The sequence below is a fragment of the Nilaparvata lugens genome, chromosome Y (genome assembly GCF_014356525.2).
Source record: "Nilaparvata lugens isolate BPH chromosome Y, ASM1435652v1, whole genome shotgun sequence".
In the NCBI taxonomy this organism is placed as follows: domain Eukaryota; kingdom Metazoa; phylum Arthropoda; class Insecta; order Hemiptera; family Delphacidae; genus Nilaparvata; species Nilaparvata lugens.
Window position 1 is genome coordinate 5,642,956 of NC_052519.1, and position 11,786 is coordinate 5,654,741.

The window sequence follows — 11,786 nt, forward strand, 5'->3', positions numbered from 1 at the left end:
TTGCTGTTGTTGCTGCTTTGGTTGACTCTCCTGTTGTAGGCTTGGAGTGGGTTTTGTTACTTGAGAATAGGATATTTCTCCAGTGTACTTTCTAGAAGTGAATTTCCTCTGTTGGGTTGTATGTTGTACTCCGCTACTTCTTCTATCTATGTTGTCTTTTTCAGTTCTTCTTCTCTGAAGTTCTTTAGCGATAAGACAGCCTCTGTAGTTAGCTGGGTGAGCCTCAGCACAATTGAAACATTTGGCTGGGGTTTCTTTAGCCTTGGTACATGAAATGGTCCAGTGTTTTCCAGCACACTTCACACACACAGGTTCATGTTGACAGTATGCCTGAGTATGACCAAACTGCTGACAACGTTTACACTGCGGAATCATTTTATTGCTTCTAATTGATTCAATTTTCACTTTCATATAGCAAATATGTTTAATTTCATATATTTTTTTTGTATCTTCAGTATTCTTGAATGTTAACATGAACATTGGGAGTCTGATAATGTGTTCTTTTCCATCCTTCTTCACTTTTTTCATTTTGTTGACAGCACTGATTATTTGAAAGCCTCTGCTTAGAAGATCGTTCTTTATATCCTCTGGATCGCATGATGGATGAAGCTCTTTAGCCATGACACGAATTGGACGAGTTTGTTTGTTTTCGTACGTGTGCCATTCATATTTAGCTTCATTTAACATCTTAGTTAAATCTCTGTATTCTTGTTCAGTTTCAACATTCAATTTTAGCTGGTTGTTGTTCATCATGTTGGCACTGAAATTGAGATTTTTCGATTTCAATGCCTCTTTAATCTTCGAATACTCTTGAACATTGCTTAATATGACTGGTGGAGGCTTGTTTTTCTTTTCTGTCGGTTTCATACTTGTAGACTCAGTTGTAGGCCTTATTTTTTCTGGTGAGTCACGGATTTTTCTCTTCTTTTGTTTAGGGAGAATCCATGCAGTCTCTGATGCCACCATTTTCTCTTCTTCCTCCCAATTCGGTGGTGAATAACTTTTATTGCTACTTATAGACGATGCTGGTTGCATTGTATTTGAAGCTGATGATTGAATCTTCTGTGTTGTTGAAGATGCTGAAGGAAACATCTCTCTCAGCTGATTGATTTCCAACCGTGCACTCTCCAACTCCTTTTCCAGCTTATTCATTCTTTCTCTCTCTTCACTCTGTTGACAAGTGACTTCTTTCCATGCATTGTACAAAAACTGCTCTGTTGCAGTTTTCAGTTGGTTCGTTTTTAGAAACGATTCCGGGGAACTGTTGACGTTGATGTTGACAGTCATTGACGCTGAATCAACGCTCTTAGCCGGTGTAAGTTGACTCATCGTGTCGTCATCGGTTTCCTCCTCCTCCTCCTCGAACTCTGGCACGAGGAAAGTTGGCAATCTTTTGGGAGTCGACATTCCTCACATTCTTTACATTCCTTAGCCGGACTATATGATAATTCAGCACTGAACTGATTTTTCGGCGCAGGGCACTGAACTCGCGCACAACAATTAAAACACTGAACTCAGCACTTTAACTATTGCATACACTATTTCAACTATTCTCGCTAAAACAAAAACTACGTCTACTCGCTACGACTGCTCGATCGATACTGAGTTAATGAATTGAGTTAATATATTGATAATTGTTAAATGTAAATAAATAAATATAAACTTTTTCATAATATTCCAATAAAATTTGAGGTTAAATATTTCTGAAATAGCTAAATTATTTCTTTTTTCCATAGTCGAAACTACATACCGTAAGGTAATAATTAAATTGAATTTGCTGTTATATTCATAATTGTAAAATCATGTCATTGGGCTGAAATTAATTTATAAGATATTAATACATAATTGGAACACATCCTCTTGCACATCCATATTCAGAACTGTCAGTATATAGTAGCATAAGCATGAATATATTATCGTATTCGAAACTGTACCTAGAGTTCTAGAGTAATATTATGTACTTACATTTTTTGATAGAAGATCAAATATTCACGTTATTTTAAAACTAATAAACGACTGAAGCACTGTAAAGAGAACTGGAACTTTCCACTTACATGCGGAGTGTGGTGCATGTTGTTGCATCCTTTTCGACTGAAACACTTACAGAGACTAAAGTAGATGAGTAGACCAAAATCCAAAAACGCGGCAAACCGCTTCGATTTCGACAACGTGTAGTGGAAAGAAGGGAGGAAGTATGTGAGAGAGTGAGTGATGTTAGACAGAGAAGGAGTGGTTGTTGAACAGAGAGTGGACAGTGGACAATGGCCTGCCATTACAAAAGGAGAGAACCGAACGGTACTGATATTGTGGGCAAAGCATGCAGTCGAAATCATAAGGAAAGAATGGTTGATGTAGAGGTGTTGGAAGGTATGGAAAGGGGGGTGAGAGCTGTGCAGGGTGATAAACCCTGACGACCAAAAAGAAAAAAGCGAGGGCAATGTAGTCTGGTGATCTGTGTTAATCATTTCAAAGTTCAAGAGTCAAGATCCTTTTCATGTTCTATTATAATATACTAGCCGTCAGGCTCGCTTCGCTCGCCATACCCATCTAGCCAGGGGGCTCCGCCCCCTGGACCCCCGACTGGATCGTCCAAGAATGAGATCAGCAGGCTCGCTTCGCTTGCCTGCATTTTTCATTTGGGCATTTTTATCATAATGTTAGGACAATCCAGTCGGGGTCCAGACTAAACGGCTGGCTAAACGGATATGGCGAGCGAAGCGAGCCTCACTGCTAGTAATATAACATTCCCAGGATTGAAGTAGCAGTGCCCAATCAATTTTTCCGCGATAAATGCATTTAAATCTTCAACTTGGTGCCAACCTAACAAAGTCAACTCAACTTTATGCCAACCTGACAAAATTATTAATTTAGTTGCCAGTTAACAACTGTTTCGAAGAGGTACTCTATCTAGATTATAGTTCTATAGTAACATATGATATATGATATGGAAATTTCAATTATAATTAAGAGATTGGGAGAAGAAGAATATACATGCTAAAAGACGAACTTTAAACCCTTAAAAACAACCCTTAGAGTTGAAATATTGCCAAAAGATTTCTTAGTGCGCCTCTAAAGGGCCAACTTAACATACCTACCAAATTTGAACGTTTTTGGTCCGGTAGATTTTTAGTTATGCGAGTAAGTGAGTGAGTGAGTCAGTGAGTCAGTCAGTCAGTCAGTCAGTCAGTCAGTGAGTGCCATTTCGCTTTTATATATATAGATTGCACTATTACATATATCCTTTATTCACTAATAAGATGAGCTTTACAGTTTGTCTATAGCTCAATCGGCTACAGTATCTAAATCACAAGACAAAAAATCGATCATATGAGCACAATATTAAATATAAAAATATTTTTAAATTTTAAGCTGGTAATCACGATTGATTACAAAGATAAGCCAAAAAAGTAGCGTTTTGTGCATTTACTGATGAAGTAGAAAACCAGAGATTACTTGAACTATCAACTTCAAGACAAAGTTGGAAATTCAAATCAAACAAATTATATTTTATGCATAATTGAATAATCGGACCGATTATGAATGAAGTATTCCTGAGAAAAAACTTTGTTCCATGCTTTAATATTGAAAATCGTTCTGTATTCTTAAGAATATCGAGCCTTCGATGTCTACAATCTGAGAATAAAAAGAGAATCCTACATGATGCAAAGTATTCTCGAATATTATGATCAGTTTCCCACATGTATATAAGTTGTAATGGAAAGTATAATACTTATGTATCTTGCTACGATATCAAAGATTTCCATGTAACACCAACATCAACTCGACTACGTACGAGCACAGAATACAATAATTATAGGAGTTTTCTCTGGTACGAGTATAGGCCTAATGTCATTCATCCCAATTTGAAAGGATTTTCAACTCCGGCCGCAAAAGACATGTCTTGTCAAAACAATTTCGCTTGTATTTGCTAAGAATTAAGCACCTGAAATGAAGTGACCTCTATCTACTTCCTCCTCCATGTTGCTTAATGAACAAACCATATTGTCTTGTGTGGGATTTCAATAATAATTGTACAAGCTCATTCCCAGCCTTCAAGAACCACAGATTAGTCTAGAATTACGATTCTCAAGTATGTAATTGCAATGATTGAATTGACTGGGAGTATGGCTTTTGTTATCTTTTCGCTATTTGGCTGATTTCGGCATTTTGTTATCATATGGCTGTTCTTATTGTTCACGCAACTTTCTTCGAATTGATTCCTCAGATTATTCCATACAATTCAATTCGTAACTTCAAGACGGTTATCGAATTAAGCTTAATCTGATGTTACCATTGGTATTTCAGTGTTCCTTGATAATAATATTTATATAACCTGCAACAGTTACCAATTTTCAATCCAAGTGAGAATTAATTTAAACTAGATTAATTGATATATAATCTACTGAGTTTTAATCATTGTATGCGATCGGTTCATATATGGCACATATGGTACATGTGATAAATCTATAGCTCAAGTTGATTGAGGAATTCTGAACCGACTCACTGATCACAATTTATGAAAAACTACTCTATTGATTGCGATAAAACTATAAAGGATTTCTTATTCCTAAAATCACATTACAAACGAAAAACAGCACAGCTTTCTTAGGTCCTAGGTGCTCTCTGTGAAGTCTGGTGAAGATAATAATTACTTTAACTTCAAGACAGTTTAAGGACCGTTTTCAGATATTTTTTAAACGTTCAAGTCATGTTAGCAGTAGTATAATTTTGTCAATCCTGGTGCACGAGTGCACCAGGATTGACAAAACCTCAAGGTCACCCCAGGTGATCAAACCAAACCTCAAGGTCACCCCAGGTGATCAAACCTAACCTCAAGGTCACCCCAGGTGATCAAACCTAACCTCAAGGTCACCCCAGGTGACCTAACCTAACCTCAAGGTCACCCATGACGTCATAACCTAACCTAACCCTAGTTTTTTAACCTAACCAAAAAAATTAAAAAAAACAAAAAAAAATAAAAAAAAATAAAAAAAACATAAAAAAAAAAATTAAAAAAAAAATAAAAAAAAATAAAATAAAAAAAAAAATAAAAAAAAAATTAAAAAAAAATAAAAAAAAAATTGAAAAAAAAATCATAAATCATAAAAAATCACAATTAAATGAAAGTAAATGAAAAATAAATAAAAATAAATTGGAATTAATTTCACGACCTTTGGGAGTGGTGGGAGACTGTTTGGGTATATATATGGGAGCTATCATTGTGTTGCTGACCTTGTTGGAGACAAGTTGCTGTTTTTAGTGTGTGTGCTACAGTGCAGTTAAAGTAAGTACAATCTATATTGTTTATTATTATTTTAAAAGACCCATTTTGATGAAAATACTTTATGTGAGGATGTCTCCTCACCATTCAGTTTGAGATAATTTGGAAAGACCCATTTTGATGAATTCTATATTGTTTATTATTATTCCAAAAGATCCATATTGATAAATACTTTGTGTGGGGATGTCTTCTCACACACACACACATCATGATGATCATTCAGTTTGAGAATTTTAAAAGACCCATTTTGATGAAAACTTTGTGTGGGGACTTTAAGATGTCTCCTCACACATCATGATGATCATTCAGTTTATTCATTTTTTCTTAAAACTATTCTTGTTGAATGGGCATCCAACCCTCCCCATACTAGATAGATAACCACCCATACAATATTAGAGAACCACCCATACTAATGGCATGTATGTCGTTTTCAGCCATGATCCGATCCAATGGTATTGACATGAACAGCAGGCTTGAAGCAGCCTACCTTGCTGACCAGATATCTAGAGGACGTCTAGTGATAATGTGGGTACCTCATGATGAGGGAGACCAAAGGGCTTACAATGAACTGATGTCAAGGGGTAGAATGGAAGTACAATTCATTCCAAACAATCCTCATTTACCACCAATTACATTTGGACCCAACCCTAGACAAGCTCCCCACAACAATAACCTCCATTCCTACAGGTCTGCTCCTTACAACCTACAAAATAGAACCCAAACTTGTAATCCAACATTCTGCGTCAATGGCTCACAATCTATCAATCCCCCACCCTGCGAACCTATCAATCACCCACAACAGCCATTCAATCCTACTATTAGCCGCCCAACTCTGAATCCTACTCTGAACAATGGCAACATTCCCCAACCAAACAACCGTCAAACAAATAGCATTCCCCTACCAAACAACCGTCAAACAAATAGCATTCCTCTACCAAACAGGTCCAACAATTCTACCCAGCAGCCTAACCGTTCTACATCAAATCCTCCTCCTCATTCTCATCCTCCTCCTCATCCTCCATCTCCTCCTCCTCCTCCATGCTTCCAAACCAGTGCTAATTCAAGAAACCCAAGTACCCAGCCACGTCCTCAACCACATCAATTCCAACCCTGGAACCATGGAGACTTTCGATTAATGTGGGTGCCAGATGACCCAACCTTCCCACCCCAAACCTTCCTTTAAGCATACCCTTCAGTACAGCTACACCCATCATGTGAGAATAAATAAGGTTAGACATTGAAAAATTAAGTTTCAATGCTTTATCAAATAACACTGCATGAACAATGCTTCCAACCCTCTTTCTATGCATGACAGTTATGATGGATATAATAATACTGCTTATTATATATATATTGCAAACATGTACCCCTACAACTATGGATGTCGCTAATATAGGTCAAACTATTACCAGTAGAAATGTAATGAGCAACTATTAACATATATATGGAAATTACAGATGCCGAATTCCTCCGCTACCGCTGATGCCTCTGCTGCCGCAGCCTCTGATGTCACTACAGCCCCATGCAATGCCACATCTACCACCCCATGCAATGCCTCTGCAACTGATACCGCTACCATTGATGCCTCCGCTACAACTGACACCTCTGCCACGGCCTCTGATGACACTGCCGCCCAAACCGCTGATGGTGCTGCCAACAATGCTGCCAACAATGCAGAGATAGCCGGAGCAATCTTCAGAGAGGGTAGAGTATTCAAACCTGTCACCCTGGAGAATCCTTTGAAAAATCATAATCGTACACATACGTCAGAATTTTTCAAAAATGTAATTCCATGTTCCGAAGCCTAAATGCATAAACTGATTAGCTTGTATTATCAATAGGTATTGTAAAGATGTTGTATACTTTGGAAAATTTGCTTAAAATTTGTTTAAAATTCTAAAAATGTATTGCTGTATACTTGTAGCATTATGCTTAAGAATACAGAAATGTATTGTTTTATAAGAGTTATCTTGATGTAACAATTTGATGCTTGAAATTCTAAAAATTGTATTGCTGTATACTTGTAACATTATGCTTAAGAATTCAGAAATGTATCGTCTTATAAGATTTATCTTGATGTAACAAATTCCAGAAAAAAAATGTATTGTTTACTTGTAATAAATTTTGAAAATAAAAGTATTTTCATCAAAATGTGTCTTTTAAAATAATAATAAACAATATGGATTGTACTTACTTTAACTGCACTGTAGCACATACACGTACATATAAAAAAGAATTGAACAATTTCCTATTGAGTTTTCATTATCCTTTACCATGTCATACAGAGTAAGCTGCTTAACAAGGATTCAAAAACATCAAATAAACAGATATCCATTGTGGTGTAGTGGTTAGCGGTGTTGCTTTCCATGCTGTAGGCGCCAGGTTCGAACCTTCAGGGGTATAGATTGATGTAGGGTCCCAATTGTTGAGGTAAGTATACAGGGTTGTATACCATTACACCTCAATGGATATCTTTTGATATTTTGCATCTTGGTCAACATGCCAATAGATATTAGGCAGTAGACAAAAAACTGTAAACATATCATGACAGGGGAGGAGTGGGGTCGTTGAAACTGTCTTCATTGAAAGCATAGCAACCTAATTTCTTACCTATATGAGGAAGTAGGATAATCAATAATAACAAATGGTTCATTACACACACACACACAGTATTTATTGACAAACATTTATAATCAATCTTCAGTATTGAACAGAATATACAGCTGAAGAAGTCTTTCTCCTCGGCTATAATCATTGTTGGTGACATAACGCTCAACTGATGGCTTATTCCTTTCACGAACAATGCATGGTCCATCAACTTCGTCATATCCCCCAGTAGATGGCAGTGGCATAGGTATGCGTACAGCCTTGTAGATGCTAATCTCAAAAGCTGAATCACCAGATTTTCCATCCTCCAGCCTGAATCGTTTCACATGTCCTGTACTCTCAATTTTTGTAAATCCTGCAAATTTGATCTCCTTTTGACCCAGTCCCAGTAGACATTTAGATTGCTGTCCACATATAAAATCACACTTGTAGTATTGGTTCTGATTGAGAACACTCAACACAATCTTCACATCCTTTTCCCTCCAGTTGGCTACCTTCTCAAGATTAACAATAGCAGCCATTCTACCATTATCCAACTTGAAGAAAGATTTTAGCAGTATGTGAGTGTCATCAAACATGACAGTGAATTTCATTGCAAGTCCTGGTGGGCAATGACGCATTGCCCTCTTGTTGATATTATCCTTGATACTCTTCATAGTTTGCGTGGAAACTTTCAGCAGGAAACATTTCACATCAGTGGAGGTCACATGAGTATTTCTCAATGGGTTGTGAAGATCATCGCATACAAAGAAAACGTTTCTATCCTTCACTGCATCAACAACAGCCTGATGCTTCTGCCTGAGTCGTATGCATGCACAACTATGAGATTCACGATCTGCACAAAACTCTAAATGACCACTCTCCTTGAAAAAGTCACTCAATGTCATTATACCATGATAATTCAGTTCAGCTTCAAGCTGACTCACTGCATTAAGCAGATAACGTTCACGTTCACTGTCTGACAACATTGCAAGACTGAGTGCATTTTGTTGTCAGCATCATCTTTTATACTATGCTTGCTGAGTGGTGGGGGTAGCCCATTTCCTGTTTCATCAGGTCTGCATGACGTCATATGATTGTACAATATTGTACAAGTAAACAGTCAACTAACAATTGACAGTTGACAGTTGTTAGTTGACTGTTGACAATTGACAGTTGATTGACAGTTGACAATTGACAGTTGACAGTTGATTGACAGTTGACTGTTATATACCAATGGATACTATGAAAACTGTTCATCAGGTCTGCATGACGTCATATGATTGCACAATATTGTACAAGTATCAAAGAGGAGTGAGGAAGATAAATGATAGAGCATAGAGTTGATTACAATATTTCTTTTTATTGATAATGCAAATGAGTATTAACAGCATTGAAAAAATTGCGACAAAAGGTTCTATCTTCTAACAAAGTTTTGTTAATCCATCCATGTAGAGCAATAACAATTTTCAATGAGCAAAATAGTTGTGTATTTGACAATCCATCAGCGTTGTTGACGTTGTTGGCTGACTGATCACCAAACGTTAAAGATGATAGCTTGTTCCGCACCATGTCGATAAAGTTGAGTAGATGATGTTCTGGGCAGTATATGCCATCAATCTTCTTGATCAGCAACTCCAAATCAGGCGTAGCAGGAAAGAAAAATGCCGATGATAGGTCCAGGTACTCCACATTGTTCAGTTGTAGAATTGTATCCAGTAGAGTAATCTGCTTATATCCATGGACAAAGATTTTAATTGGACGCTGCTGGTTATGATCCAACCACCTTCCAACTGTTCCACACACAATTTCCATCAAATCCGAATAGGGAAGATGTTCTCTCCCACAGTCTGACCACCTGAGTCCATGTTTAGCTTGATGTATACAGTTGTTGGCGATGATTTGCCTGCTAGTCTTGAGCATAGACTCAGAGTAGGGAGGCTTGAAAAAGTAGTGATGAGTAGTCACATGATTCTCATCATCTTGCTCCAGGATAGCCATCTCCTTCACAATAAACTTGTTGTCCAAACCTTCAAAACCTTGAAAGTTTATCAGGTACAGTGGTAGTGGTCCAAAAATGTTTTCCGCTCTACTCAATGGCCAGTCATCTACACCACTTTCTGCTGTAATGTAGGAGTTGTCATCATTGAGTCCAGTTGTACTCGTAGAGGCATCTTTCATCAGCGGTCGCTCACCAATAACACAGCCCACCACGTCCTCCCCTTCATGTGAAGACAGCTCCCCCTCCTCAATAAAAAGTCCTCTGTATCCTGTCATGACTGGCTCATTCATTGTCTCGAGCTCAACTGAGCAATTTATCACTGTGCACTGACTATATATCTTTTTATGCCGACAGTACAAGGCCTGACATTGGTCGATACTCTTTAGTCATCTCATGAATCATCATACAGTAGGCAGTTGTATTACCTGGAATGTTTTCAGATGCTTCAAACTCAATCCTCACATCGATACTTCCAGTTTTGAGTGACTCATTTTGGCGGGAGCAATCAAAAGCAAACAGCATTATTTTTCCATTACCAATGGCATTCTTTTCAAACAGATGGTTGCTTGCACGAGCATTACCATGGTTGTAGACTCCATTGAAAGCTGAATACATGTTGTAGATGCGATTATCATCACCATCAATGCTCTCATATGGGTAGTATCTGCTGTTTAAAAACACTCGAACATCCTTCATATTACACTTGTCAAAGCGAGAACTGTTGGCTGCTGCCACACCTCGTCTTGCAGTCTGTAGCCCAACCACAATGTATCGGGGCTTCTCATGCTGTGATGTTGACTTGACAGTCCATGTATGCTTTCTTGTCTGTGGTAACGTTGGATAGGTATACAACTCCCAATGTCGAAATGATATACTGATGGGTGTGTCATTCTGTACAATCTGTAGCAGACGCAGTTTCACATCATCTGCCACTTCCACATACGGCATTCTCCATAAAAGCTTTGTGATTGCTACATTAGCAGCAGCAACATTCACACAGTTGTGAAAGTTGGGGCTGACCCTCAACACCAGCTCTTGTTTCACATTGAGCAAAATCTGTCTATAGTCTTCAGCAAAGCCTAGCTGGTATCTCAAAGGCACATCCATGATTGTAGTGTCGCCTCCATTGGCAGCAAAATTGGTGAATCCATGAGTTGGGCTAAACTTGTAGCCAGCTCCTTCCATCTTGGTCCACTCATCACGTTCAAATGTAACAGCATTCTTCATTAGGCTGGTAACTCCAGGATTGCGTATACCATCCACCTCCACACCATTGATTTCATAGCGTATCTCTGAAAACACATTGCTGAAGAATCCAGAGACACATGGAGTTCCGGCCACAGCAGCGTTGGCAGCTCCAGTCACAGTATACTCCAAATGTAGATGGCTCTCCGATGGCAGTGTGTAAACATCTTGCTGTTGAATTGGAATCCGTATCTCATCATTGGCATTATAGCTTACAGTATAGGGTGCATGAGAATGGTACTCAAACCCAATGATACTGTTGTCCGATGACGGTCCATTCTGTGTCACATCCAAAACTCCCATTTTCCTATTCTACTCGTATCTGACAGCCTCATTCTTGCAAATACTCAATGCTCCTAGATGTTAACCTTGTCAAGGTTGAATGCTGAATGACATCCTTCACTCTATTATCTACTTTTATAGGCTTAGAATGTATCTCTGTAGGAGAAGGAGGAGGAGGAGGATGAGGGTGTACTGCAGCAGCCTTATCCAGCCCTTGATTCAGCTTTCCAAATAACAGCACCATCTCACTTGCGTTGTCTCAAATGTAAAGCAATATTTATTTCCTCGCCTCTATTATTTATAAGACGACCGTACTCATCGACTACTTGCAGTGTAATGCTACCAATCTGCTTGATGTCTACAGGTAAATAGATTACATTCTGCACAGTC

At 38.2% G+C, this 11,786-nt stretch overlaps 1 protein-coding gene across 1 annotated transcript; it reads right to left on the bottom strand.

Moving 5' to 3' along the window:
- Nucleotides 1-10,211: 10,211 nt before the first annotated feature.
- On the bottom strand, nucleotides 10,212-11,417 carry LOC120355114. Its single transcript, XM_039443434.1, has one exon. The coding sequence runs from the start codon at nucleotides 11,415-11,417 to the stop codon at nucleotides 10,212-10,214; it is 1,206 nt and encodes a 401-aa protein (XP_039299368.1).
- Nucleotides 11,418-11,786: the final 369 nt, after the last annotated feature.